The 27,834-nt window shown below is 60.9% G+C and overlaps 2 protein-coding genes across 11 annotated transcripts; one reads left to right on the top strand and one right to left on the bottom strand.

The window, feature by feature from the left end:
* Positions 1-219: 219 nt before the first annotated feature.
* Positions 220-16,953, top strand: CELF6 (CUGBP Elav-like family member 6). Of its 4 annotated transcripts, XM_075505583.1 has the most exons (13): positions 220-496; positions 3,541-3,623; positions 9,793-9,841; positions 11,288-11,416; positions 11,550-11,629; positions 12,088-12,231; positions 12,627-12,771; positions 12,853-13,002; positions 13,337-13,399; positions 14,311-14,391; positions 14,503-14,646; positions 15,588-15,743; positions 16,014-16,953. In XM_075505583.1, the coding sequence occupies exons 1-12, from the start codon at positions 241-243 to the stop codon at positions 15,713-15,715; spliced, it is 1,452 nt and encodes a 483-aa protein (XP_075361698.1). In that variant the 5' UTR covers positions 220-240; the 3' UTR covers positions 15,716-15,743; positions 16,014-16,953. The 4 variants fall into 4 exon arrangements, with proteins under 4 accessions (XP_075361698.1, XP_075361696.1, XP_075361695.1 ...); XM_075505581.1 differs by lacking the exon at positions 13,337-13,399 and having other exon boundaries at positions 11,291-11,416; XM_075505580.1 differs by lacking the exon at positions 13,337-13,399.
* Positions 16,954-18,981: 2,028 nt separating this feature from the next.
* On the bottom strand, positions 18,982-26,642 carry PARP6 (poly(ADP-ribose) polymerase family member 6). 7 transcript variants are annotated; one of them, XM_075505575.1, is made up of 22 exons: positions 26,508-26,642; positions 25,557-25,634; positions 25,315-25,409; positions 24,511-24,571; positions 24,289-24,379; positions 24,134-24,200; positions 23,713-23,862; positions 23,291-23,471; positions 22,848-22,901; positions 22,547-22,642; positions 22,368-22,460; positions 22,167-22,292; positions 21,997-22,062; positions 21,767-21,834; positions 21,379-21,451; positions 20,580-20,692; positions 20,419-20,491; positions 20,184-20,253; positions 19,738-19,817; positions 19,557-19,620; positions 19,313-19,397; positions 18,982-19,230 (listed from the first exon to the last, which is right to left on the bottom strand). In XM_075505575.1, exons 1-22 carry the CDS (start codon positions 26,508-26,510, stop codon positions 19,128-19,130), a joined length of 1,890 nt encoding a protein of 629 aa, XP_075361690.1. In that variant the 5' UTR covers positions 26,511-26,642; the 3' UTR covers positions 18,982-19,127. The 7 variants fall into 7 exon arrangements, 5 of the variants coding, with proteins under 5 accessions (XP_075361690.1, XP_075361691.1, XP_075361692.1 ...); XM_075505576.1 differs by having other exon boundaries at positions 21,403-21,451; XM_075505577.1 differs by having other exon boundaries at positions 20,580-20,689; positions 21,403-21,451.
* Positions 26,643-27,834: the final 1,192 nt, after the last annotated feature.

Below are 27,834 nucleotides of genomic sequence, written 5' to 3'. Positions count from 1 at the left end.
CTCATTATGCTAATACCTTGCGTCTCGCCGGGGCCAGCAGGCTGACGTCACCAGCCCGCTGGCGGCCGCGCGCGCGGGTGGGGAGGGGGGGGGGGGGGGCTGTGAGCAAAGAGGCCCAGGCCGAGCCGAGCGGACCCGAACGGTTCCGAGCGGTGCCGAGCGGCGCCAAGCGGGGCGGGGCGGGGCGGGGCGGGGCGGCGGGCGCCTCCCGCAGCGGCGGCGGCGGCGGCGGAGCGGGCCATGGCCGCGGCGGGCAGCGGCGTGGCGGCGGCGGCGGAGGCGGGGGCGGCGTTCAGCACCGCGAACAGCGGCCGGGTGAACGGGCTGAGCCGCCCGCCCGGCGCCATCGCCATGAAGGATCACGACGCCATCAAGCTCTTCGTGGGGCAGATCCCGCGTAACCTGGAGGAGAGCGACCTCAAGCCGCTCTTCGAGGAGTTTGGCCGCATCTACGAGCTCACCGTCCTCAAGGATCGCTTCACTGGCATGCACAAAGGTACGGGAGGCTCTGTGCCCGCCAACGGGGCGCGACCAGGCAGGGCGTCCTGAGGTGGGACAACCTGAGGTGTGGGTACCCCTGAGGTGGGAGGCCCTGAGATGAAGCACCCCTGAGGTGGGGCACCCTGTGGTGAGGTACCTTAGAGGTGGGACACCCCTGAAGTGAAGGCATCCCTGAGATGGCATCCCTGAGGTGGGGCAGCCAAGTGTGGGGCACCCCTGAGGTGAGGTACCCCTGAGGTGGGGTACCCTGGTATGGGGTACCCCTGAGATGGAGGTACCCCTGAGGTGGGACACCCTGAGGTGTTGTACCTCTGAGGTGGGGCACCCAAGTATGGGGTACCCCTGAGGTGGAGGTACGCTTGATCTGGAGGCACCCATGAGGTGGGGTGCCCCAGTATGGGGCACCCCTGAGGTGAGGATACCCCTGAAGTGAAGGTACCCCTGAGCTGGGGGCACCCTTGAAGTGGAGCACCCTGAGGTGGTGTACACCTGAGGTGGGGCACCATGGTATGGGGTACCCCTGAGGTGGAGATACTCCAGTATGGTGCACCCCTGAGGTGGGGGCACCCCTGAGGTGGAGGTACCCCAGTATGTGTCACCTCAGTGTGGGGCACCCCAATATGGGGCACCTCTGATGTGAAGGTACACCTGAGGTGGAGGCAACCTGGTATGGTCACTCCGGTATGGGCACCCCTGAGATGGGGGCACCCCGGTATGGGGCATCCTGGCATGTGGCCCCACTAAGATTGGGGTACCCCTGAGGTGGAGGCACCTGTCTAAGGTGAATGCACCCCTGGGTTGGGGTCACCCACCTGAGGTGGGGGCACCCACCCAGGGTTAGGGGAGCTGCCGTGTGGCTCGGGGGCACCCCTGGAGTTGGGAGCACCCCATCAGTGTTTAGGGCACCTGCCTGGGTTGGGGGCACCTGTCTGGCATTGGGGCACCCACGTGAGGTTTGGGCACCCCTGGAGTTGGAGCACCCCTGGGATGGAGGCACCCAGCTGGGATACAGGCACCCACCACGGATGGGGGCACCCACCTGCCCGGCCCCCTGCCTGCGCCGTGCCCCAGGCCTCTGTGACCCAGCAGGACCGGGGTTGCTGCCAGCCTGGCTGGCATCCCAGCATGGGGTGCAGAGCACCCAGGACCCCGAGCAGCGGCGCACTGAGGGGCTCACACATGCACCACTAAAATCTTTATAGAACCTCCCACCCGTGAGCCGGGGGTCCATGGTGGTGGAGCAGGGTCAGGGCACCGCGGGTGTCGCCTGGATGGGATCTTGCGCTCCTCCGTACGCTGTTGCTGGGCCCCTGTGCCACGGGCAGTGCCCGCTTCACTGGGACTTTCTGGGAAGCCAAAACTTGGCGCTTGTGGACGCCGCCGTGTTGGTGCCCTTCGGCTGTGGGGTGGCCACCTGGACTCCTTCATTCTCAGCACCACAGCCTTCAAAATGTCTCCAGACACCTCTGAAGCTGCTTGCATGCCCTGAACAACGGGATTCACACCTTGCTGGGCCCCCTCAGTGCTTCCTCCAGCGCAGGCTTCAACCACTGCGGCCCAGACGCATGATTTAATTGTGGATGCTCCTCTAATTCGAATGGCATCCTTCCCCCCGGCGAGCCTCCGGAGTGGGATTGCTCCTGCTCCAGCCCTCCAAACTTCTCCGAAATGCCCAGGCACTGTCCACTTCATCACCTGCAGGGAAAACGAAAGGGGAAAAAAGAGCGGAGAGGAGGAAGCCAACTTGATTACGGATGGTAAACACTGGAAATGGCACCGGGACTGACGCAAGCCGCTGCGCTGACCTCTGCTTTCCACCTGCAGCGGGGCTGATATTTAACTGGGGGGAGCAATCTCCTTGCTCCCTATGAGGGCAGATGTCCCCAACATCCTGTCCCCAACAAGACGGGCGAGGGACCCCATCCCTTGGCGTCCCCCTACCCCACTCCCTCTCCTCCCAGGCACGCTGATTGTACTTATTAAGAGTTATTAATACTTAATCAGCTGGTGGATTTAATTGTGCCAATATTAAAAATGCATCAATGTCAATTTTATTCATTAAATATTTACTTTGTTGAAGGGAAACTGTTTTGCTGCTGTTTTAATATCACTTTCAGATGCTTTTGGATGTGATCCCAGCAAATCGGGGGGGGAGCCCTTGGGGAGGGAGTGGCACGGCAGCGGCACGGGGACCTGGGATGCTCCCGCGGGAACAGGAGAGACGGAGGGGAGAGGACCGGACCCCGTCCCTGGGGCTCACTCGTCGCTGCCAGCTCCGGGCGAGCAAGCGGCTCGGCAGCGTGAGTCAGCGTGGGAAAACCTCACCCCAGGCGTATTCCCGATTCCCCAAGCGCAGTGATGTGGAGGAGCCGGAGCGCCTTCAACACGCGAGTCTCATCCCGAGGAGGATGCTCGGGGCACGGAGAAGCGTGGCGGCAAGCTGGGATGTGCAGCCTTGACGCCTAGAGATCCACTTCCCAGAGGGCTTCTGCTGTGGCTTTCCCCAGAGCTCGGGGCTGGAGCACTGCTACCTGCACGCTGCCAGACTTTCTGCCTGCTCTTGCCTTGCTCCTTCCTTCATCGCACTGCTCCATCTCTTCTGTATTGAGATCTCCCACCCCATTTTGGGGCTGAGCTCTGGCCCTGCTGGCAGCAGTGCCCACCTGGGTGCCGCAGTGACGGGTGCCAGGATGCTAGGGTGCTGGGGTGCTGGATGCCACAGTGCCAGAGTGCTGAGGTGCTGAGTTGCTAGATGCCAGGGTGCCAGTGTACCAGGGTGCTGGATGTCAGAGTGCCAGGGTGCTGGTGTGCTGGATGTCAGGGTGCCAGGGTACCAGGGTGCCAGGGTGCTGGGTGCCAGGGTGCTGGATGTCAGTGTGCCAGGGTGCCGAGGTGCTGGGTGCCATGGTGCCAGGGTGCTGGGTGCTTGGGTGCTGAGATGCCCCAGCACTGTATTAGCCATGCCACCGGCTCTCCGCATGCCCGGGGCTTTGCGGCAATGCCAGGCCGGACACTGACCCCGTCTCCCTGTCTCCGCAGGCTGTGCCTTCCTCACCTACTGCGCCCGCGACTCGGCCCTGAAGGCGCAGAGCGCCCTGCACGAGCAGAAGACACTGCCGGGGGTAAGTGACACTGAGGTGGTTGGGGTGATCTGGGGCGGGGGATGGTGACACCTACCTGGGGCGCGGGCGCAGGAGACGCTCCAGCAGCCACAAACCAAGGCATTGATTTTCCTGCTGCCCACGTGCTGTTGTGCTTTCTGTGGGCTCCGACCTCCCGAGCTTAACAAAGTGAAAATAAATATTTAATTATTCGCCTAAATAAAAATCAATAGGGCCGCTGGTTGGCTGGGGAAAGTGCCGGGGCCCATGAATATCAATCCCTGCCTCGGGTGCGTGGAGCTGATGGAGGGGGATGAGGTTTGCAGGGACATGGCTTCCTGAGCCGTGCTCTTGCCGGTGGTGCTGTACATCAGTAGGTTTAAGAGTTAACAGCCCACTTCGGCAGCCTCAGGGAGGTGTGGGGTCAGGCCCTGCCTGCAAGTTATGGGCTTGCCTGTGTCCCCTTCTCATCACAACCCCCCATGTGTGTACACGTGCATGTGCAAGGTGTACGGCTGCTGTAGCTGCTCACTTCTCACCCTGCACCTCAGCATGAGGTGAGCACAGGCGCATGCATGTGAGCACACGCTCACATGCGGGCCTACGGGCATGCGCCCCTGCAGGGGCACACATCTGTGCGCACCCCTCTGTGCATGTGTGCACGCAGCGGTGCACGGGTGTGCATCTGTCAGTGCGCACAGCTATATCTGGGCAGGCGTCTATGTGTGCACACCCCTGTGCTTGTGCTCACACCTCCACATGCTCACCTGTCTGTGCCTATGCACACTCCCCTGTGCTTGTGCACACGCCCCTGTAGCTGTGCACACCCCTCCATGCCTGTGCTCACACCCCCTGTAGCTGCGCACACCCCTGTGTACTTGTACATGCACCACTGTGCTTGTGCACACCCTTCTGGGCTTGTGTTTACACCCCTGTGTGCCTGTGCACACCCGTGTGCTTGTACACACCCCCCTGCGGTTGTGCGTGCTCCACTCTGCTTGTGCACACCCATGCGTGCTCATACTCACACCCCTCCGTGCCTGTGCACACCCCTCTATGCTTGTGCACACCCGTGTGTGCTTGTATACACAGCCCTGTGTGCCAGTGCACACCCCTCTGTGCTTGCACGCATCCTCCTGTAGCTGTGCACACCCCTGTCTGCTTGTGCACACCCGTGTGTGCTTGTACACACACCCCTGTACCTGTGCACACCCCTCTGTGCTTGTGCACAGCCCCTATAGCTGTGCTCACCCCCTATGCCTGCGCTCACACCCCCGCGCTCCGCGCCCCCGGGTCCCCCGACCCCGGCCAGGCCCCGCCCCCGGCGCGGCGCGGGGCGTGTCCAGGCTGTGGAGGGGGCGTGTCCCTGTCGCAGCCCCTCCCCTCGGCTCGGCCCGGCACGGCTCGGCACCGCTCGGCGGGGCTGCGGCCGCCCCTCCCCCCGCCCCGCCTCCCGCGCGCCGCTGCGCGAGCCGAGCCGAGCCGAGCCGAATCGGGCCGGACCGAGCCGAGCCACCTCGGGTGGAGCCGGGTCGGGCCGGACCGAGCGGAGCCGAGCCGGGCCGGGCCGGGCCGGGCCATGCAGCTGCCGCAGGTGCCGGCGCCCGGGCCGCGGCCGCCCGTGCTGTGGGTGCCCGCCGGGTCCAAGATCCTCTGCATCGAGGTAGGGCCCCGCCTTTGTCAGCCGCCGGCTCGGCTCGGCCCGGCCCGGCCCCGCCCGGCCCGGGAGCCTCTGTGTGCGCTGGGGCATCCGCACCCGCGGGGTGGGGGTGCTTGCACCCGGGGAGGGGAGGGTCTGCACCTGGGGGTTATTTGCACGCAAGGGTGGGGTGTGTATGTGATGGTGAGAGGGTGTATCTGCTCCCAGGGATGGGGAGGGGTTGGTGGCAGGAGGATGTTGGTGAGGAGGGTGCCTTTGCATGCAGAGATGGGGTGTGTGCATGCCTGGGTTGGCGAGATGGGTGTATCTGCTCCCAGGGATGGGGATGGGGGGTGTTGGTGAGCAGGGTGTATCTGCACCTGCGGATGGGGTGTGTGAGTGTGGGTGTTGGTGAGGAGGGTGTATCTGCACCCAAGGATGGGCTGCATGTGTTGGCAGGGTGGTTGTTGGTGATGAGGGTGTATTTGCATGCAGGGATGGGGGTTATGAGTGTGTGTGTTGATGAGGAGGGTGTATCTGCATCCAGGGATGGGGAGGGTGTTGTCAGGGGGGTGTTGGTGAGGAGGGTGTATCTGCATCCAGGGATGGGTTTGTGTGTTTGTGTGTTGGCTGGAGGGTGTGTTTTTCCACCGTGGGTTTGTGTGTGTGAGTTGGTGCTCTGTGTGTGTGGTTGCAGGTGTGCAAGGGGATGTGCTCAGGGGGGTGTTGCACCCACAGATGGTGCAGGGGTGCGTGTGTGTTGGCAGGGGTACAGTTTTGCCCCGGGGGGCAAAACTTGCAAAACCGGGGGGTACAGTTTTGCAAGTGGGTGTTGGTGGGGAGCGGTTGGATCCAGGGATGGTGGGTGTGCAAGTGTGTCGGTGGCTGTGTGTGTGTGTAAGCAGGTGCTAAGGGTGTCTTTGCACCCAGCAATTGTGCGCATGGTGGTGGGGTGTGGGTGTATGTGGGCCTGGGGGGTGGCAGTGGTGGGTGTGTAAGTGTGTGCACATGCGTGTGTGCACACACTGGGTGTGAGCAGGGAGTGCATGTGTGCATATGGGTGTTGCCTGGGCTCCCACATTGTGGGTGTCCCATGGGGGGGCTGGCCGGCTGTGCGCAGGGCTCGGGTGTGCGTGGGTGGTGGTGGGGATGGGGTGTGGGTGCTGCTGGGGGGGAGCCGTGGCCATCCAGGGGTGGTGTCCAGCACTGGGTGTCTGTGTGTCCACAGAGGGCTGCCGGGGGTCCCACTGTGGCTCCCACTGCTGCAATGGGGATACTGAAGCAAGGGGTGCTGTGTCCCTGCCTGGCATGGATGGTGGTGCTGGCTGTGCACCCTGGGGTGTGTGCCCATGGTTGTGCAGGGTCCACAGCTGTGGGGAGGGTGCTGTGGGTGTTGTGTGGGTGTGCAGCTGTGCGTGGGTGGGTGCTCATGAGGACTCTGGGCTTGGGGTGTGTGGGTGTAGGGTTGTTGCGTGCGGGTATACATGGGGCTGGGTTGGGGTGGGTGTGTGGTTGCATGTGGGTGTGCAGTCATGCTAGGACAGATGTACGTTTGTGCATGGGGCTGCGTGGGTGCAAGTGTGCGGCTGTGTAGGTGTATGGTTGTGCAGAGGGGGTGCTGACGTGAGCGTGCAGCTGTGGGTGGGTGGGTGTGCATGGAGGATGCTGCGTGTGGGTCTGCGGTTGTACATAGGGGTGTGTGGGAGCAGGAGTGTGGCTGTAGGGGATGTGTGGTTGCGCGTGGGGGTGTGCTAGGATGGTCATGCGGCTGTGCGAGTTGTGGGGAGGTGTGACTCCCCAGGCCAGCTGTGTTCCCTCGCTGTGAGTTCACCCCAAGGGCTCTGGCAGGGTGTTCCTATGATGGCAGGGTGTTCCTGTGATGGGTGGCTGCCTGTACCTGAGTGCCCATCTCCCTGCACCATGTGCTGGCTGCCTGGGGACCCCTGGGGTGACATGGGCACCAGGCTCCCACAGGCACCCGCTGCTCCAGCGTCACCCGGTGCCTCCGTCTCGGCTCATTCAGATGCATGGTGGCCTGCTGAATCCTCTGGCTGTTGGGCACGAGGCGGAGGAGGAGGGTGACACCAGCAAAGGAGCAAGGGCCAGAGGTGACCCTGTCCCATGGGGCAGGTCCCGCTGCAGGAGTTCACCATGGGCTGGCTCTCCCCGGTGCCCAGGCTGTTGAGGGGCTCCCAATTTGCGTCGGTGACAGTGCCAAGGGGTCAGGCAGTGGTTTAGCAACCGGTGGTGACCTCCTCGGGCTGTAGCACACCAGTGGTTTGGCCATGGTTTTGCTGTAGCTGGGGCTCTGTTGGGCACCCACAGGTGACAGGACTGGTGGGTGCTGGGACACCCCAGACAGGGTCTCCTGTGACCATGGGTGCATCAGTGTGTCCTTGGGGTGTGCAAGGATGGGTGGGGGGGACATGGGTGGGAGTTGGGGGATGGGTGGGTGGATGTGTGGGTGCTATGGGGGTGGAGGGATGGGTGCTATGGGGGTGTACAGGTGAGTGGTAGGAGATGTGGGATGGATGGGCTGGTGTAAGGGTGCTATGGATGGGGGTTGGGAGGTGGATGGATGGTGTTATGGGCATAGATGGGTGTGTTGGGGATATGGATGGGGGGTGGATGGGTGGGTGTTATGGGGCTGGATGGGGGTTGGGGGATGGATGGGTGAATTGATAGGTGAATATTAGGTGGGGATGGGTGGTTGTGTGGGTGTCAGATGGGTGGATGGACAGATGGGTGTTGAGGGTTAGATGGATAGGTGTCAGGAGCAGTGGGAGATGGCTGGGAGATGGTTGTTTTGGTGTCAGGGGATGGATGGAGGGCTGTTGGGCATTGGTGGGTGCCTGGGTGACTGTGTGGGCACAGGGGCACAGTGCAGGGGTGCTGTCGGGACAGACAGACAGGTGGGCACAGGACAACTGGGTGCAGGGGGAGGTCTGGGTGCCCATGCCATCTACCTGTGCCACAGGAGCTGGTACAGGGGGGCACTGAGCACCCCAGGGTAGGCATGGGGTGATGCCAGGGGTGCCAAAACCCCCTTTTGGGGGTGTCCACAGACCAAGGCAGTTTTTCCCCGGCACGGTGCGGCAGCCCTGGGATAGGTTAGCCGGTCCCCGAGGCCTGACATTTATAAACATCAGCCGCTCCTGGAGAATCAATACAGTTTAATAACCGGCGAGCGGAGACGGGAGACACATCAAAATGACACTCTGCGGCTCCGTAAATGTTATTCTAAATCATACTCGCTAGGTTTATTACATTAAGCATACAGCAGTGGGCACGGGAAATTTATTCCATCAAAGGCCATCGCACTGGTAAATGGGACTGGTGGATTGGTGGAGGGGGGGCAGCCCCCCAAAAATTGAGGTTCCCTCCTCCTGGACGTGGCAGGGATATGGGGGATGAGGGGGATGTTGGTCCCACGGGTCTCCGTGCTGTCACAGCCTCCTGGGTTTGAGGTGAGCTAGATCCTGCCCCAGTGCAGGGGTTGAGGTGGATGTTTAGGGGACCGGTGACATGATGGGTGATGTAAGGGCAGCCAGGTGGCCCTGTGTCCCTTGGTGCCACCCCACGGCTCCTGGGGACCTGGTCCCCTCCCTGGAGCATCCCCAGCTCTGCACTGACATTTTTCCCTGCGTTTCCCTGGAGACGAGGCCGTTGCTGTGGAAACCTCCCTCCTCTTCTTCCTAAACCATCCTTCTCTTCACCCCGGGGAGGAGAGGCTGGTGCTGCCCCCATCCAGCCCCTAAATTTGGGGACGCCCTCCAGGGGTGCGCAGGGGGAACCCTGGGGTGGGTGTACACACCTGTGTGGGTGCAACAGCAGCATGCATGTTGCACGGCTGTCCCTGTGCGTGCTTGAGCCGTGTATGTGTGCGTGCGCACTCACCCCATCATGCGTGACATCCCGCCGTTGCCGTGACGACCCCATCGAGCACATGGCTCAGGCTCCGCAGCATCGTGGGGGAAGCACGCTTGTTGCCGTGGAAACGGCTGTAATTGTAGCATTTTTTGACTAAAAGAGGGGAAAAAGGAGGGGGAGAGAGGAGGAGAAATGGCTCCATGGGGCAGCGGGCCAGGGACGTGTGCACTGGCCTGGTATGTCCTGCTGCACACGCATGCCATGCTTGCATGTACAAATGGCAGCGACGCACAGAAGGAGGCCAAAATTGGGTGAGAATTAGGAAAAGGAGAGCAGTGGCAGTGCTGCCAGAGTGGCCGGGGCCAGCCGGGCACTGCTGCCGCCTCTGCAGTCCTTTGCAGTCGAGGAAAGCGGGCAGGCGGCCAAGGCTGGCACCAGTGGCCCAGCGGGCGCCTGCAGCACCAGGTACCCATCCCCAGGGCTGTAGCATTGCCCTCCACCTGTGGCATCCCCAGTTCGGTGTGGCCACAAACCCCAGCTCTGTTCTTGCAGGTCCTTCCCCTGCTCTCTGCCCTGGCCCCTGTGCCAGGCTGGGGCCAAATTCTGCTATTCCCCATCGAAAGGCTTTGGTGGGGGGCACGGCACGGCTACTGACCACCCTCTCCCGCTTGTGTGTTGCAGATGAACCGCCCCATCCAGGTGAAGCCAGCCGACAGCGAGGGCCGAGGAGGTAGGTCTCTCCTTCCCCAGATGCCCCGTGCGGGCAGAGTGGCGCAGGGCTACCCAGGGGGGTGATGGGGGACAGTGGCATTGCAGGGCCTGCTGCGGGGAGGTTTGTTTTCAGAGAAACCCACGAAAGGAGCTGCCTTTGCCGGTGGCATCCAAAGACGAGGGCAGAGCAAACGTGATCTCGGCTCTCCCTACCTGGCCAGCTGGGGGGGAACACCCTGACATCATGCTGGGCAGAGCACCAGCGAGCTGCTCTCCTACAGTCCCTTTGCCTATCAAACAACCTAATTACCCACCCGGAGCTGCCTGCAGGGACCCCAGCAGAGTCAAGATGCAGGAGTTGGCCACACGCGGCCCAAGTCCCTCTCAAACAGAAACCACTGTCCACCCCCAGATTCTCTATGAGGGTTTGTGGCTCATGGGGCCATGGCGCTTCCAGGCTGAGTCAATAATTTGGGCAAAATTGCAGGAACTGGATCAAAACTCCCTGACATTCCCGGTGCCGTGAGCAAGCTCTGGGTGCATAGGCACGCTCAGACACGCGGGGTGCTCACGTGTGGCTGCCTGCCCTCAGCAGGACGGCTGGGGTAGACATCCCGCTATTCAAAACACATTATTAAACATGCTGCAAACTGGTCCTGGCATGTCCCAGAGCGACCCGGCAAATAAATTGCCCACTTACTGAGCGTAATTGGCGAAGGATTAAAAATCGATGGGCGAGCTCGAGCACCCAGCTCCAGCCCCCTTGCCCAGGAGGCGATGCTTGGCCACCAAGCCTGCTCCTCTCAGCTGCCTTGGCCAGGAGATGGTTTATGTTTAACTAGACAACACATGAGCCCTATTCCCTTAACTAATTTTCCTGGTACCTTAACAGACAGAGCATTAATCGTCTCCTGCCATTATTTATTTATTTCCCCGGCAACGCTCTTGACAAGGCACCTTATTTTCTTTGTCAAATACCATTAGCACACGGCAGGAGCATGCGGCCGAGCAAGACAGATGCTGGTAATAATCATGAAATTCTCATTATTTACTCTCCCTTCTCTCGTGTTTGGGTTATTTATGTCCCCTGGGCACGGCCGGAGGCCGTGGGTTATTCTGCGAGTCAATCATACAAAGGCAATCACCGCTGTTTTGCGGGCTCTCTTTGTTTCCCAGCTGCATCCCACATCAGTGCCAGTGGAGCCGGCTCCTCCATCCCTGGGAAAACCCCAGCTCCATTCCCTGGCTCTTCCCAGCTTCACCCCTAGGCAATTTCCCTGCAGGAGAGGTTTTCCCAACCTGAGCATTTTGTAGGATGGAGGTGCTGCCAGATCAGCATTGCTCCCTCCCCAGGCTCCAGCATCACCCAGCTCTTGCCCCTCTATGCGCCATTTGCAAACCAGGGATGAGGGGACAGGACGGTGAGTGGCATCCCACTCTCTGACGGGCTTGGTTTTGTTTTTAGAAGACAGGAAGCTCTTTGTGGGCATGCTGGGGAAGCAGCAGAGTGAGGACGACGTCCGGCGCCTTTTCGAACCCTTCGGCCAGATCGAGGAGTGCACCATCCTCCGAGGGCCTGATGGGGCCAGCAAAGGTGGGCTTGGGGGAGCTGGGTGAGCACCCTGTGGGCCGCCAGGACCCACGGAGGGTGGGAGCCGCCAGCCGGGCAGCGCTGGCTCCCGCAGTGGCCGAATCCGACCCCTCCCTTATCCCCTCTCTGCCCTTAGGTTGTGCCTTTGTGAAATATGGCAGCCATGCTGAGGCGCAGGCTGCCATCAACAGCCTGCACGGCAGCCAAACCATGCCGGTAAGTGCCAGGCTCTTGCCCTGCCCCGTTTGGCCCCATGCTGCCTGCATAATCCAATCACCAGCTAATTTGATCCTCTATCTAATTGGATCAAAATCCCATGGACTGGCAGTTTGTTGGCTGGATCACCCTGAGGTTCATCCCTGCCTGGGCGCTGAGCCCCAGGGGTGGGCATGCAGGGCTAATTCCCCCTGCACTGGAGAAAGGGGCTGTTTAACGCTGAAGTTCAAAATTGTGAACGAGGAAGGGCAAAAAGGAAACAGAGGCCAGGGAGCTGCCGCGGGAAGAAAAGCCGGCTATAATTAAACCTCACATCGATCACTGGTTGCTGCTGCCAAGCCAGGCAGCATCCCCAGGGCTGAGGATGCTGTGGCCACTGCAAGCCAGCGGGTCCCTCGCCAGAGTAGAGAGGCATTTCGGGGGTCCAGCCATCAGCTCCATCTTCCCCCCTATCTCAGGGTGCCTCGTCCAGCCTGGTGGTGAAGTTTGCAGACACGGATAAGGAGAGGACCCTGCGGCGGATGCATCAGATGGCGGGGCAGCTGGGCATCTTCAACCCCATGACCATCCAGTTCGGTGCCTACGGGGCCTATACGCAAGCGGTAGGAGCTGGCGCCAGCCAGGACCTGGGGGTTTTGGGGGAGCCCCACTGTTGGGGGGGGCTGGTTTTGCCTGTGAAAGCCTGCATGGCATTGTACCAGTACCAGTGAGTGCGGATGCCTGTCAGGGTTGGTGTATCCCCATTTAGGGGTACAACAGAGGGTAGGTTCACCCCCCCGGTGAGGGTGGCATGGCTGTAGGGTGCAGCAGTCTCATATATCACCTTTTTTAGCATCACCTAGACCTCCTCCTGTCCCCGGGTCCAGCAGTGAGTGGCATTTATCCTCAGCCCCCGTGCATGGGTGCAAAGGGGGGGATGCTAATTTATCCTCCCCTGCTCCCCCCTTCTCTCTGCCTCTTGCTCGCTTTTCCCTTTTCCCCCCTTTCTTTCCTTAAGATCATGCAGCAGCAGGCAGCCCTGATGGCAGCCGCGCAGGGGACCTGCCTGAACCCCATGGCTGCCATCGCCGCCGCCCAGATGCAGCAAATGGCCGCCTTCAACGTCAGCGGGCTGGTGGCCACCCCCCTCACCCCCTCTTCAGGTACGAGCCCCCTCCATTTGCCCCCCGTCCTGCTTGACATCCTTGGGGGGGGCTGCTGCCGCTGACGCCTCCCTCCTGCAGGTACAAGCACACCCCCTGGCATCACCACGGCGCCCGTGCCCAGCATCGCCACACCGATCGGGGTGAACGGCTTCAGCCCACTGCCACCACAGACCAACGGGCAGCCTGCCTCGGAGACCATCTACACCAATGGCATCCACCCCTACCCAGGTAACCCTCCTCACAGCACGCTGGGGAGCTCTGCCACGTTTCCCTGGGGCTGGGGATGCATGCTCGGCTCACACAGCAGGCTCCCAGGGGTGCTCCCCATCCCGGGAACATGCTGGATGAACCAGCCGCACACTGATCCCCACTGAAATCCGTCCTCCTGTAGTATCGCCGTCTTTGCGAGCGTGGCAATGCTCTTGGCTCCTACAAAACAGCAGGGAGAAGCTCTGCCCCTCCACAGTGGTGCTCGGTCAAGAGCCCTCTCCCACGGGAGCTGCTTATCCCTGGGTTTCTCTTGCTTATTCTCGCTTCCTTCTCCCTTCTTTTCTCTTCCCAGCTCAAAGCCCCACGGTGGCAGATCCCCTCCAGCAAGCCTACGCAGGCATGCAGCACTATGCAGGTCTCAAACTTTGCTTTGCACTTCTCCCCTCTCTCCCCTCTTTGCTCCTCACGCTTATTTTTGGGGGGTGAGCATCGCCTTTGGGGCTGGCTGAGGTTGAACTACAGGATTAGGGCAGCGTGCTTGGGCATGGATTAATGTGGTGATGCATTGAGTGCGGTGTGCCATACCCTGGGGCAGCAATGGGGGTGACGCTGGTGCACAGTGCCGTCCCCTCATCCCCAGCAACACGGATGTGCTCCTGGCACAGCCCTCCGTGCAAATTTTGGATGGAGGAAAGTGAGTTTTAATGCCCGCTGGGCTGAGATAACTCCGTGGGGAAGAGCTGGCGGCGGTACCCAGGAGAGGGGGCGAGGTTTGGGCGGTGATGGAGAGCCAGCTCCATGCTGGATCCTGCCAACATGCCAGCCCACTGGTAGAGACAGCCATGGAGGCACCAAGACATCAAAAATCCTCGGATGTTCATCGCATGGCCGAATCCGGTGGCTGGGGAGATGGGACATGGAGAGAAGAGAGTCAAAGCATCCTGTGGAAGTACGTTGAGCCCAGCAGTCATTTAATTAGGAGCACTAACAGCGATTTTCAGATTTTCAACAGAAAATCAAGTTTTGGACCCCCAATAGTTGGGTTTTTTTTTCAAGCAAAAGTGCCAGCTTTCCTCAACCTTGAGGACATATTACTGCTGCCACCAGTGTGCCTCCTGGGAGAGCCATTTCTGCATCCCGGGCATGCCAGGAGACCGGGGCCATGCCGGCAGGGGTGGGAAGGGCAGAGCCAGCAGCCCTGGGGCAGGAGAGGCATCTCCATTGAGGGTGGCAGTGAGGGGGACATCCTTGTCCCCAGCCCTTCCCAGGGCTGTGGCAGGAGCAGGGTGGGTGCTGGGATCTCAGCTCCACGTTCCTCTCTTCCAGCAGCATATCCTACCGCCTATGCACCCATCAGCCAAGCCTTTCCCCAGCAAGCGCCCATCATCCCACAGCAGCAGCGAGAAGGTGAGGGGTTGTGGGGGGCACCCCACCGCAGGGCCAGCGGCTCATCGCTCCCCCCCTGGAATGACCCCCGCCTCGCGGCTGACGTGTGGCTGTCCTTTGTGTGTCACCCAGGTCCCGAAGGCTGTAACCTGTTTATTTATCACCTGCCCCAGGAGTTCGGGGACGCAGAGCTCACGCAGATGTTCTTGCCTTTCGGCAATGTCATCTCTGCCAAAGTCTTTGTGGACCGTGCCACCAACCAGAGTAAATGCTTTGGTAAGTCCTGGTGGGTGGCTCTTCCTGACGTCCCCAGCTCGGGGGTCCGGCTTGGGCAGCACTGATGGGTGGCCAAAGCTGCATGGTGGCTGAAACAATGCAGCTGTCCATCCCAGGGCCAAAGGGCAGTTTTTTGTCCTGCACTGTCCCAGGACAGAAGGACATAACCTGCTGCTGTACCCTCTTACACTGTCCCCTGTGTCCTCAGCCCAGGGCACCTGCCTGCGTGCCTGCCAGGGAGGGCTGGTCACCGCTTGCCACTGCCATGTCTGCTCTGCTCACGTGGCTGAGTGCCACGACTTCCACCAGCATGCTCTGGCCTGCAGACCTGTCACCACAGTGTGCCTGCAGCCTGTGTCACCTTGGTGGCCCCACAAATCCCATCACCCTGGTGTCCCCACAGGCCCTGTCACCCTGGTATCTCCACAGACCTGCAGACCTTGGTGTCCCTACAGACCCTGTCACCTTGGTGTCCCCATAAACCCTGTCACCCCAGTGTCTCTGGAGGCCCCATCACCTCGGTGTCTTTGCAGACCCTGTCACCCAGGTGTCCCATGAGCTCACAGACCCCATCACTTCGGTGTCCCTGCAGTCCCCATCACTTTGGTAGACTCTGTCATTCCAGTGTCCCCACAAATCCCATCACCTTAGTGTCCTCAGAGACCATTCCAGTGTCCCTGTGGACCCTCTTACCCCAGTGTCCTCGCAGATCTGCAGACCTTGGTGTCCCCAAAGATGCCATCAGCCCATCACCCAGTGCCTTGCAATCCAGGGCTGCAGTTACCCCACCATCCCCCTCTCCCAGCCCCTGAACCTGGGGCTCCACCTGAGGCTGCCCACAGGAGCATCTTGTGGGATTTCCACACCTTACTTGAAGTAAAGTGGCAACCTGTGATGTTTATGGTGACAAACTCCTCTGTCACCTCGTCCCTCGCCCCCAGGTTTCGTCAGTTTTGACAATCCGACGAGCGCTCAGGCAGCCATTCAGGCCATGAACGGCTTCCAGATTGGCATGAAGAGACTAAAAGTCCAGCTAAAACGGCCGAAAGATGCCAACAGACCCTACTGACCCCTGCTCACCCTGGTCCTGCGGAGAGGTAAGGGGGGAACAGGGCGGGCCTGGCCCTGCTGCACCCCTCTGCAAAGCCCCAGGGGACCTGGCAGTGGGGCTCGGCTCACCTGAAGCATCTCAGGTGCCGTGTTTTCTTCAAAAATGTCCTCAAGTATGTGCAGGGGTCTCTGCGCCCGGGACTGTCTGTGTGTGTGTTTCAAACTGGGATTTGGGGCCCTGTCTCCGTCCCTCTCTCTGTCCTTCCTTCCCTCCATCCCCCAGGACACAGGCTAACAGCCCCTTTGCTGTTTTGCAGGTCGGGCATCCCGCGGTGATGATGACTTTCCCCTTTCCCAAGTGCAGTATCCAAACCCGTAACTCTCTTTCTTTGCAACACATCCCGGAGGAGGAAGAGGAGGAGGAGAAAGAGGAAGAAGAAGAGGAGGAGGTGATGGAGAAAATGGCAAAGAAGAGAGACATTCTGGTCATAGCTTTTCTTTTCTTTTTTGATTTTTTTTTTTCCCCAAACCGGTTGGTTGTTACTTAACGGGAACGAGAGAGCAAGGAAGACAAGGAAGGAGAGCGATGCGGCACCAGGGCTGAGATTTGCCATCAGCCACTCGCTGAGACTCACTAAATCCCTCGCTGGGAGAAAGGACGACAGCCCCGGGCACCCGGGATACGATCTACCTTTGGTTTTGTTTTGTTTTGTTTTGTTTTTTTAAAGCACTCATTTGCTGCTACCAATTTCCCAGGAGAAATGAGGAAAAGAGGCTGCCAACGGATTCTTAAACCAAAGCTGGTGGGACAGGACCAGCCTCGGGCGCTTCACCTGGAGGATGCTTGTTTGGAAAAAAGACAAATGGCAAGATTTTCTTTTTCCCCATGTCGGGGGAAAAAAAAAAAAGGATCAAAGGATGTTGGACTTATAGAAGATATATATAAATAAGTATATATATATATATATATCCCATGGAGCAGGGCGGCAGGACACGTGCTTCCCCCTGCTTGTCACTGGCACAGGGACATAGGATTACTTGTTTCAGAGTCATATCATTCCTTAGAGTTTAGGGACCAAAGGACTATTGCTTTTTTTAAATATATCTATAAATAAATTAATTAAAAAAAAAAAAAACAAAACACACAAAAAAACAAAAAACACAAAAGAAGAAAAAAAAAAACAAATTAAGAAGGTTGAGAAAAACCTTGGGGTTAAGAGCTGTGAGCATTTCCTAGAGGGCTCAGTTTTGGAGGGGGCCGATTCATGGGGCTCAAGGGCTCGGTTTTGGGGGGCCAATTTGCGGCTGAGGATGGGGGGATGCAGAGGGGAGGGTTTTCTGGGGGGGCTGCGGTGGCTCCCCCAGCCCCATGGCCCAGGCGGGAGCATCAAGGTGGTTGAAAGAGCCCCTCAGGAGAGGGCAAAGGGATGCGGTTCTTTGCGGTTTCGGTTGGTTTGGGGGGTTTTGGTTTTTTCTTTTTTTCAGCCAAAAAAAGAAAAAAGAAAAATGTGAGGTTTCGGCAGAAATTAAGCGAAGCAAAATAAACTTATTTTGTCAAAATCGTCACCTTGGTTGGTTCTTTGGAGCAATCGCTGCTGCCTCCCACCACCCCAATTCCCCCGAGAAGACAACGCCAGGGACCCCTTTTTGACCAGCTCAACTCCAGCCGGGCTGAAGCATCCACCGGGAATTTGGTGAAGCTGGGAGAGGAGCATGGGCCTCTCCCTTTGCTTTTTTTTCCAGGAATTACCATTTTCTGGAGGAATTAATCCCAGGTGCGGAGGGGACCGGGGCAGGACCCAGCCCCTGTGGTTTCGCTGTTTCTGAACGATGGGGGAGCTTCTGGAGGATGTTAGCATGTTCCCTGGGATGTCCCTTTTTGGCCGCACCCCCAGACGAGTGACTTGAGTGATTGTGGGAAAGTGGCTTGATTTATTTTTTATTTAAGGGGAGGGAAACCCAAACCCCACAAATTTAAGCAAAACCAAATGGGGTGGCTGGCAGGGCGGGTGGTGTGGGGACAGCCACCTACCCAGCATCCCCCCTGCCCAGGTTTGGGTGGCCTTGGGGACATTGAGCAGCCGGCACAGGATGAGCAGTGGTGGATGGATGTTGGTGTCCCTCCATCAGCCTCTGAGAGCAGAGGACACTGCAGAGGTGATGCTGAGAGTGCACCCACCGGTGTGACGAACCCGTCAGGTCTCAGCCAGTGACTGTACCTAAACCAGGATATTTTTAAAGTCGATTCTTAATTCTCTTGATAAATCCTTGTTGAAAACAACACCCACAACTCCGGTGGGGTGGCAAAGGGCTGGTTTGGGGTATTTATTTTTATTATTTTAAATCTCTTGGACCCTTGAACCCCTGGTGATGGAAACCTGCATCCCTGCAGGACTGGCCGGTGTCCCCAGGCAGCTTTGGGCTGATGCTGCAGGAGCTGCTGTCTCTTAAGGGCTGATATTTTACTGCCGTGGCCTCATGCTCTCCATGACTGACCTGGAGAGCCACAGGATTGTGGGGAACCTCAGTACCCAGCTGCCTCTGCCAGCCCCCCTCCACCTCCTGGGGGTCCCTGCACTGAGCCGTGGCAGCCTCCGGGACTTCTCCCATGGGTTTTCATTGGGATTTGGGCATAGTGGGACACAGCTGTGCTGGTGCCAACTCTTTATCTGTGTAGTTATGGGGATCAGCTTGTGCTGAAATAAAGTGCAGTGCCTGGGAGGTTTCCTTCTCGTTTTGCACATCTCTGCTGCGGCACTGTCCCCCCGGTGTGGTCCCATCCCTGAGGCACAATCCCTTCTCTGTGGTGTGGTCCCTGCTCCGTAGGACAATCCCTTTGCCATGGTGTGATTCTCTCTCCTCGTGGCCCCATCCTTTTCCCAAAGCCCCATCAATTCCCTACAACCCTTTCCCTGTGGCCCTAATCCCATCCCCGCAGCCCCATCTCTTTCCCTCTTTCCCCTCCCTTCCCCATGCTCCCATCCCTTCCCCACCATCCCATCCCCTCCCCACACCCCCAGGCTGTTTAAATACTTTAACTACACCGACACAGATTCCTTTTCTCTTTTTTTTTTCCTGTGTTTTTTGGGTCTGTTTTGGTGTTTTGTTTTGGTTTTTTTTGCTTCGGTTTCTCGTCGATAAAAATGCCGTCACTGCCAATGCCAGGAGGGGCGGCCACTGGCCACGCCAGCCCCCGCAGCTCCTTCTCCACAATGCCACAGGGTCGGGGACGCTGGGGGATGGGACAGGGAGGGGACAAGGGACCACTAAACCCGCCTGGTGCTCACTGGATGCTTGATGCCTATGTACAGGGTGGAGCTGCCAGCATCGGCCCTGGTCTCTGCCCTGCCTGGGAGGCTCAAAACCCACTCGTCCTTCCCCAGCCTCACCCGGGGTCTTCGCTTGGCACCCCGGGGGATCCCCGCCACCGCTCAGTTTGTGTACACCTGAGTCCCGATCACACGCATGATCTCCTTCTGGATTTTGGGGTCCTGAGTATTGATATTGGCGTCTCCCACTTGGCCATCTTCGTACCTGGAAGGGGAGAAGGGGGGGTAAGGGGGTGTCCCGTGGGTGTCCCATGGGTGCCAGTGAGGTGGGCGCAGCCAGGACTCACACAAAGAAGAAGCGGGTGCAGACGTGGTCCGAGACAGGGCAGACCCAGATGTTGCCGTGTTTCTGCAGGTCCTTGGAGGTGATGACTGCCGGGGGAAGGGGCTGTCGGATGGGGGACGGAGGTCCCCGCTGGGCGCAGCCTGTAGTGGGGACCCTCACTCCCTCCCTTCTCCACCCACTGGGTCAGCCAGGGATGTGGGTGCTGCCCGGCCACCCCTCTCCACCCCCCCTGTGTGTCCTCAGACCTTCGCAAAGCGCGATGCAGTTCAGGTTGCGGCTCTGGAGGAAGCGGGACTGGATGGAGCGGGTCTGCGGAGAAAGCAACCAGTGTTACTGCCCCGGCCAGGCTCAGCTTGCCCCATCCCCAGCACCCATGGGTGCCATGCCCCTGTCCCCATCCTCCCATGGTGTCCCCCAGTCTGTCACCTGGGGGATGGTGTTCATCCGGTTGTACCTCTGCACCAGCTCATCCTTCGAAGGCATCCGGTGCTGCCCTTTCCCCATCCCTGCAGAGAAGCGAGGTGGTGGCCATCACTCCTGGGCAGTGAGCACCCCTGGGGTGACACAGGGACACATGCCACAGAGGGGGACGGCCACAGTGGGTGCTCCCGCCCTGCGGCCAAACGCTGGAAACCCCCCAAAAGTGGGTGCAGTGGTTTTCAGAGCCTAGAAAATGTTGGGGTTTTAATTCCCTTGCACATCGGAAAGCCTCAACCTGGCTTCAAAGAGGCCAGTGCAGGTGGGAAGGATGCAGGACACTGCCCGCTCCCACATGGCTCCTCCAGCCGGCACAACGCCGAACACGCCCGGGCCCATGCAAGGAGTGGGGATGGGAGTGCAGGCAGGACTGGGCAGCGCAGGCAGCCTCTTACCTGAGTATCCAAAGGAAATACTGGAGATGGGGCTCAGATAGATGCCCTTGCCATAGGCTGCTCCATGCAGCTTGCGGGAAAACACCAGGGTGAGCAACGCAGGGTCACCCCGACAGCTTGGGCATGGTGGTGGAGGCAGTCCAGCCTCTGCAGGCAGCATATCTCCAGCTGCCTGCATCCCTCCCTGCCTGCCTGCCTGCCCTGAGGGTGGGGGTCGGGCACAGGGGAGCATTACCTGCAGTTTGGTGTAGGAAGCGTTGACTAGCCCGTTGCGGAGGATGGAGTGCCAGTTCTCAATGTGAGAGCCGCTGGAAAAAGCCAGCCCCACATCAGCCCCACAGCACCCTGCCTCACGGCGCCCACTTGGGGTGCTCCCGCCACCCCCCAGCAACTCACTGGAATGCGAAGGTGCTGCCGTAGAGTTTCTTGGCGGTGCGGAACCGGGCTTCCTTGGCCGGGGGGCTGCTGAGCAGGAGGAACTGGTGGGAGGTGTGCATGAACTTCAGCTGCTACCAGGGGAAAGGGAAGAGCAAAGGTGGTGCCAGCAGGGAGAGAGGACAGGCAGACAGACAGACAGACAGAGATCATGCACGGCAGTCTGGCCCTGTGCCCGTCCCAGCCCTGCTTTGGCCGTCCCAAGCTTGCCAGGAGGGCCCATGGCATCCCTCGTCTCTTGTCCCACATCCCACAGCGCACATCAAATATCCTCTGTCCTATATCCCATATCCTGCCTTCCACGACTCACAGGCTGCAGACCCCATCCCAAAGGCTGCATTCTACATCCCAGACCCTTATATCGCCCACCCCATATCCTTACATCCCTCATCTTGCATCCCACATCCTCCATCCCACAGCCCGCACCCCATACCCTATGACCTGCATGCCATACCCTACATCCCACAACCCATATCCTATATCCCACATCCCATACCCTATGTTCCCGCATTGCATATCCTACGTCCCACCTTCCATATCCTACGTCCCACATCCCATATCCTCCATCCCACATCCTATAGCCTGCACCCTGTATCCCGTATCCTACATCCCACCTCCCATATCATGCATCCCACCTCCCATATCCTCCATCCCGCATCCCATACTCTATGTCCTGCATCCCATATCCTCCATCCCACGTCCTATATCCCACATCCCACATTCCATACCCTCCATCCTGCATGCTGCACCCGCACCCCACCTGGAGCCTGGCCAGGCCCCTTACCCTGCTGAGGGGCAGCTTGACGATGTGGGATCTGTTGCTGGAGATTATCCTTGGGAAGAGGAAGAGGAAGAGGAAGAGGAAGAGGAGGAGGAGGAGGAGGAGGAGGAGGAGGAGGAGGAGGAGGAGGAGGAGGAAGGTCAGACAGCATGGTCCCACGCTCCCCAGGGAGTGGGGCCGAGCCAGGAACTGTGCCAGAACCTGCCCTGAGGCTGGTGGACGGTTGTGACCCCCCAGGAGAAAGGGGCTGAGGGGGTTGTGCCGGGGATGCCCGGCTGCCCCCACCCCATCCACTGTCCTGGGGGATGTAAGACAGGGGGGACGGACATGGGGCAGCGGGATGGGGCCGCAGCACCCTCAGCCTTACCACTGCAGAAGGGGATGGGCCAGGGGGTCCAGCTTGTCCATCTGCTTCTTGATCTCCAGGTAGGACCCCTGGCAGAGGAGAGAGGGGGTGTGGGTGGGTCCCCTGGCACCCACCCAACTGTGGGCAGATAGAGATTGGCACTCCCAGTGAAGGATCCTGCACGGGAGGGGTTGTGTCTCACACAGGGCCATGTGTCTCACACAGGGTGGTGCGGGGCCACGCCGGCATACCTGGGTCATCTCCCGGATGGACATCACGCTGTCCAGGGCCTTCTGCAGCCGCTCGTAATTCTTCTTCTATATGTGGGGCAGGAGAGAGGTGGTCGTCGGAGGGGTCCTCAGGGCTCCCCCCAGCCCCATCGATCCCTGGCATGGCAGAGCATTGCCCCCCCAGCACTTACCTTGGGGTTGAAGGCAAGTGTTTTGGGGTCGTTGGGGTCCACCACGGAAGGGTAAGGTTCGAAGATGATGCTCTTGCGGGGGGACTCCAGGGCAGCGCGGCACATGGCCACCAGCAGGTCCACTACCTTGGGGACAGAGCATGGGGTGAAGGGACAGAACCCTGAGGTGATGCCTTGGTCACCTGCCACGCACACCCCTACCTCGGCGCCTGTGGCCACCTCCTCTGCCGCACCGGACATGACGCCCAGGGTGTAGAAGGAGAAGACGCAGAGCTCCCGGGTGCACACCGCTGGCTGCGGAGGGGACAGGAGCCGTGGGGAGGGTCAGGGACGGTGACAGGGGATGGCAGCCTACGCCCACCTGGTCCCTGTCCCTGCACCTTGAGCATGGAGCCATTCTGGAAGACATGCTGCTCATCACACACCACACAGTACTCATTGAGCGTCGGGATCCGCTGCTCCGCGTACTTCATGATCTGAAGGAGAGGATGGTAGGAGTCAGCCTCTGTGGTGGCCATGGCACTCGGGAAGATGCTCTGGGAAGCCAGATGGGGCTGAGCAGGATGTGGGATGAGTGGGGAGAATGCTCTAGGCAGTGGGATGGGGGTGAGTGGGACATGGGACGGGGGGGAGGATGCTCCAGGCAACGGGATGGGGATGAGCTGGATGCATGACACTCACCTGGACGAGGAAGCCGTACTCCAGTGTAGGGACGTTCTTGCAGTGGCCGCCGACCTGCGACAGAGCCAGAGCAGAGCCAGCTGCGTTATCCCCTTTCCCCCATGCACCCCCACCTCCGAGCAGCACCAGCAGCCCCAAACATCCCCCCTGCCACAGCAGGACCCCTTACATGCCAACACCCTCCCAGGGATGCAGCCGCATTGGGGACGTGGCACCAAGAGGGTGCTAAAACCCCACAGCACCCCATGGCCGGCATCCCAGCTTGCCCACCAGCACCCAAGGGTGCTGGGGACAAGGTGCAGGGGACAAAGCCCCGCAGGGACTCCCCCCAACCCAAGAGGGTCCCACCACCCCAGGACAAGTGATCTGACCCTGCAGCAACCCCCAGGAATCCAGGAAGGGAAAGGAGAGGAAAGCAAACCCCGAGGCGGGGAGGCACCCACCAGGATGTTGAAGGGGGCAACACCTGCCTGGGTGCTGGCGGGGGGGTAGCCAAAAACTTCCACCTTGGGGTTCTTCACCGTACAGGAGACAGAGCGGTTCATCAGGCGGTTGACGCGAGCCTCGGGGATGCCCAGTTTGCCCTTCAGCACCGAATCTTGGATGACGGGGAAGCTGGGAGACCTGCGGGCACAGAATCCCCCTGAGCTCCCTGGTTTGTCACCGTCCCCTACTCCTCCATCGCCTGGCACTGAATTCACCCTTCAGCTGGTTTTTGGGAGCAACCTTCACCTCCTTGGGCTCTGGTAGGGAGCAGCAGTGTCCAAGGGGTGAGTGGGGAAACTGAGGCATGGTGCCAGGTCCCCAGCCACCCAGGGTGAGGGTACAGACGGTTGGTCCCTTGGGGACACCATTGGGGTCTTACTTGGGCATGGGGGAGAAGATGCTGAGGCCAGCACGAAACTTCTTGATGGTGCCGCTCGTCTTGAACCAACTGTGCCGCTTCTCCTGCTGGGTCTTCAGGAAATCGTTGCTGAGATGTTTCCATTGCTGGGACGTGAACATGCCCAGGATCCTGGCAGAGAGGTGGCTTGGGTGCCCAAGCAGGGTGCCAGCACCCATGGGTGCTTTGGTCCCCACTGAGCCTGGTGCATGGGTGGTCCATGCCACCCAGCTCCTCCTCTTCCCCACCCAAAACTGGTGGTGTGCCCGTCACGGGGCTGTGTGACAGGTAAAAGGTGGTGGCATGGGAACATGTGGCACCTGGTGAGTTTTGGGGCAAAATGGTGACCCCATGGCCCACCTTACCCACCACCCTTGGGTGCCCGTTGTGTTTCAACTCTTACTTCTTCAGCTGCAGACCCAGCCCGAAGCCCTCCTTGTTGGACGGCTGGAAAACCTCAATGGACGGTTCTGCAGAGAGAGGACAAGCTGTCGGTGCCAGCTCTGTCCCTGTCCTGAGGGCATGGGGGGACACCGTGTCCTGCCTGTCCCCACTCACCGGGGCCATCGAGGTACTGGGAGAGGGAGAAGCGCAGGCGGAGGACGATGGGCTCCGTCCGCAGCACCTTCCACGCCGTCGCCACCTCCTCCTGCCAAGGGAGAGCTGCGATTCAGCACAGCCGTGGGGAGCTTTAGCCAGGGAGGGAAATTTGGGGACTCCCCGGGCACGTGTCCTCCGCCTCCCCGTGCCAAGGCTGGTGGGGACACCCTAGGGACTCACATCGAGGAAGCTGATGTTCACATGTAGGTCAATGTCCACGTCGTCGATCGTCCCGTACTCCCTGCGAAGACACATGGCGCCACGGCGGGGGGATGGGATGAGGCTGGCATGGTGCTGGAACCGCTGCCTGGTGCCCACCATACCAGGGTGGGCAGGCTTGTGGGGCAGTGATGGGCACATGTAGCTCCCCGTGTATCAAGCGTGTGAACCTCTGAGACCAGGATGGCACAGGGAGAGTTCCCAGATTGTGGATGAGAGCCCGGGGATGGCATGGCTGGGTGCTCAGGGGATGGCACGGCCAGGTGCCCCGGGGATGGCACAGCTGGGTGCCCCAGGGATGGCATGGCTGGGTGCCCCAGGGATGCCACGGCCAGGTGTCCAGGGATGCTATAGCTGGGTGCCACAGAGTTGGCACAGCTCGATGTGCAGGAATGGCACAGCCGGGTCCCTGAGGATGCCACAGCTGGGTGCCCTGGGGATGCCATGGCCAGGTGCCCTGGGGATGGTAAGGCTGGGTACCCCAGGAACAGTACAGTCAGGTGCCCCAGTGATGCCATGGCTGGGTGTCCTAGGTATGGCACAGCCGAGTGCCCAGGGATATCATGACCAAGTGTCCCGGAGATGGCATGGATGGGTGCCTCGGGATGCCACAGCCGGGTGCCCTGGCTATGGCACAGCTGCTGGCTGCTCGGGGTTGCCACAGCTGGGTGTCCTGGAAATGCCATGTCTGGGTGCCCTGGGGATGGCACAGCTGGGTACCTGGGGATGGCATAGCCGGTTGCGGGGGCTGGCAGGCGCACCCACCTGACGGCCACGGCATTCTCGCTGTAGATCTCCTTCACGGCCTCAATGTCGGCATCCAGCTGCGGGTGACGGTACAGGTCGGCGGCGCAGGTCCCCTGTGGCACGGCACCCCACAGCACCATCAGACCTGGAGCCCCCCCACAGGCCTGCACTTGGGACTGGGCACAGGTTTGGGGTCCCTGAGCCCCCCATGGCACCCATGGGACCTGGTACCCATTGGACCTGACACCTGCGGCACTTACCTGGACGCCATAAAGGAACTCCTCAGATTCATTGTCCCCGTCGGAGTCATCGTCCGTCCAGTACTGGCCCTTGAGATCCTGGGGGGCAGAGGGTTGGAGGGCAGCAGATTAGGGGGGGCAGAGGGTTGAGGGGATGGGGGGAGAAGGTTGGGGGGAGCAGGTTATGGGGGAGAGGGTTGGAGGGGGTGGGTTGGGGGGAGAGGGTTGGGGAAGCAGATTAGGGGAGAGTGAATTAGGAGGGAGCAGGCTGGGGGGGGAGCAGGCTCAGGGGAGTGGGTTGGGGGGAACAGGTTGGGGAGCAGTGGGATAGGGGGCAGCGGGATAGGGCAGCGGGATGGGGCAGCAGGATGGGGGGAGCCGGTTGGGGGGTTTGGGGGAGCAGGATGGGGGGCAGCAAGATGGGGGGCAGTGGGGTAGGAGAGCAGGTTGGGGGGGAGTGGGTTGAGGGGAATGAGATGGGGGCAGCATTTTGGGGGCATTGGGTTGGGGGGCAGCAGGTTGGGGGGAAATAGGATGGGGGGCAGCGGGATGGGGGGGAGAGGGTTGGGGGAGGAGGAGGGGGGCAGCAGATTGGGGGGCACTGGCATGGGGAGAATAGGATGGGGGGCAGCGGGATGGGGGAAGCAGATTGGGGGGGGCAGGTTGGGAGGAGCAGGATGGTAGCAGTGGGTAGGGGGCAGTGGGATGGGGACAGCGGGTGGGGGCCGTGCACGGAGCCGCCGGGGGGGCCCCAGCCGATCGGGAGCGGGGGGGCACCCCCGTCAGCCCTTCCCTTGCCGGGGCACACGGGGACGACGGGGCCCGGCCCCCCCTCCCGCCCCCGCCCAAGCAGGCCCCGTCCTGCCGCCCTCCCCAAGCCCCCCCGTCCCTGGGGCATGCTCCCTCCGCCGGGCCATGTAGGGGGTTTCCCCATCCCCCTGTGTCCCCCCCGGCCGGCGGGATCCCCCTCACCATCTCAGCGGCGGCCGGCCGGGCCTGCCACCGCCTCCATGCTGCCGGGCGGGCGGGCGGCCATCGGGCCTTGACGTCAGGCCCCACCGCAGGCCCGGGCGCCACCGCCGTCACCCGGCAACGCCGCCGCTGACGTCACCTGTGGGGGACCCCCCTCCCCCCTGGTACCCCCCGGCAGGGCCCTGGGGCCCCCGGGACTGGGGCAGCCATGATGGTGGGGGTCCCCAGTGTCCCCAGCACAGGGTCCCTGTGGTCCCCATGGCCCCGACTCGGGGTCCCCACAGTCGCCAGCCCAGGGTCCCCCATCAGGTGGCCATGTTGGGTCCCCACATGGCTGGCACAGTGTCCCCACGGCCCAGCACAGGGCCCCCAGTGTCCCCAGCTCAGGGTCACCATGGTCCCAGCACAGGGTGGTCATTTTGGGTCCCCACATCACTGGCACAGTGTCCCAATGGCTCAGCACAGGGTGTGCGTGGCAGGTCCCTGTGCCAATGGTGTGGAGTCCCCAGTGTTCCGACCACAAGGGTCACCATGGTCCCAGCGCAGAGCAGCCGTGATGGGTCCCCAGTGTCCCCAGAAAAGGTCTCCATAGTGCTAGGACAGGATCCTCAATGTCTCCAGCACAGGGTCCCCAGCCCAGAGTCCCCAGTGTTGCCGGTCCCCAGCCCAGGGTCACCATGGATCCCCATCACAGGGTCCCCAGTGTCCCCAGCATAGAGTACCCATGGCCCTGGCACAAGGTGGCCATGTTGAGTCCCCACATGGCTGGCACGGTGTGTCCCCATGGTCCCAGCATGGGGTCTCCAATGTCCCCATCACAGGGTCCCCATTATCCCCAGCCCAGGGTCCCCAATATCTCCAGCCTCGTGTCCCCATGGTCTCAGCACAGCGTCCCCACTGTCCCAGTGCAGAGCATCCATATTGAGTCCCCAGTGTCCCCAGCCCAGGGTCCCCAGCATCCCCGGGGGGTCAGTTAGAGGCTCACGACCCTCCACCCCCACCTCAAAACGCCCAGCGCCGCTGCCCGTCCCGGAGAGACAAGCCCTGACCCCAGCCCTTGGGACCCACCAGCGCCCCGGAGCGGCTGGGGGTGATGTGAGGTGTGGAGGGCGCGGCGCCTTTAAGAGCAGCGGGACGAGACGCGGCGCCTTTAAGGCGGCGGCCACTCTCTGGATGCGTGCGCCGCGGGTGCGCCGCCGTCTCATTGGCCGGCCGGGCGCGTGCGGAGTCGCAGTGCCTCCCTCGGCATCTTGTGCTTCCGCCGGAGAAAGAAGTCCCGGCGCCCCGCCTCCTCCCGCCCCCCCACCCTCGCGGGGCGGGCGGCGGA

The sequence above is a fragment of the Mycteria americana genome, chromosome 6 (genome assembly GCF_035582795.1).
Source record: "Mycteria americana isolate JAX WOST 10 ecotype Jacksonville Zoo and Gardens chromosome 6, USCA_MyAme_1.0, whole genome shotgun sequence".
NCBI lineage: Eukaryota > Metazoa > Chordata > Aves > Ciconiiformes > Ciconiidae > Mycteria > Mycteria americana.
This window is presented reverse-complemented; position numbering and strand designations above follow the sequence as displayed.

Coding starts and splice junctions, on each gene's coding strand:
- PARP6 (XM_075505575.1), bottom strand. Junction 21,452..21,766: donor GCCCATCCCCTTCTGCAGTG/GTAAGGCTGAGG, acceptor CCTCTTCCCAAG/GATAATCTCCAGCAACAGAT. Junction 20,254..20,418: donor CTTCCTACACCAAACTGCAG/GTAATGCTCCCC, acceptor TTTTCCCGCAAG/CTGCATGGAGCAGCCTATGG.
- CELF6 (XM_075505583.1), top strand. CDS start 241: ATGGCCGCGGCGGGCAGCGGCGTGGCGGCGGCGGCGGAGGCGGGGGCG. Junction 12,772..12,852: donor CCCCCTCACCCCCTCTTCAG/GTACGAGCCCCC, acceptor TCCCTCCTGCAG/GTACAAGCACACCCCCTGGC. Junction 14,647..15,587: donor CAACCAGAGTAAATGCTTTG/GTAAGTCCTGGT, acceptor CCTCGCCCCCAG/GTTTCGTCAGTTTTGACAAT.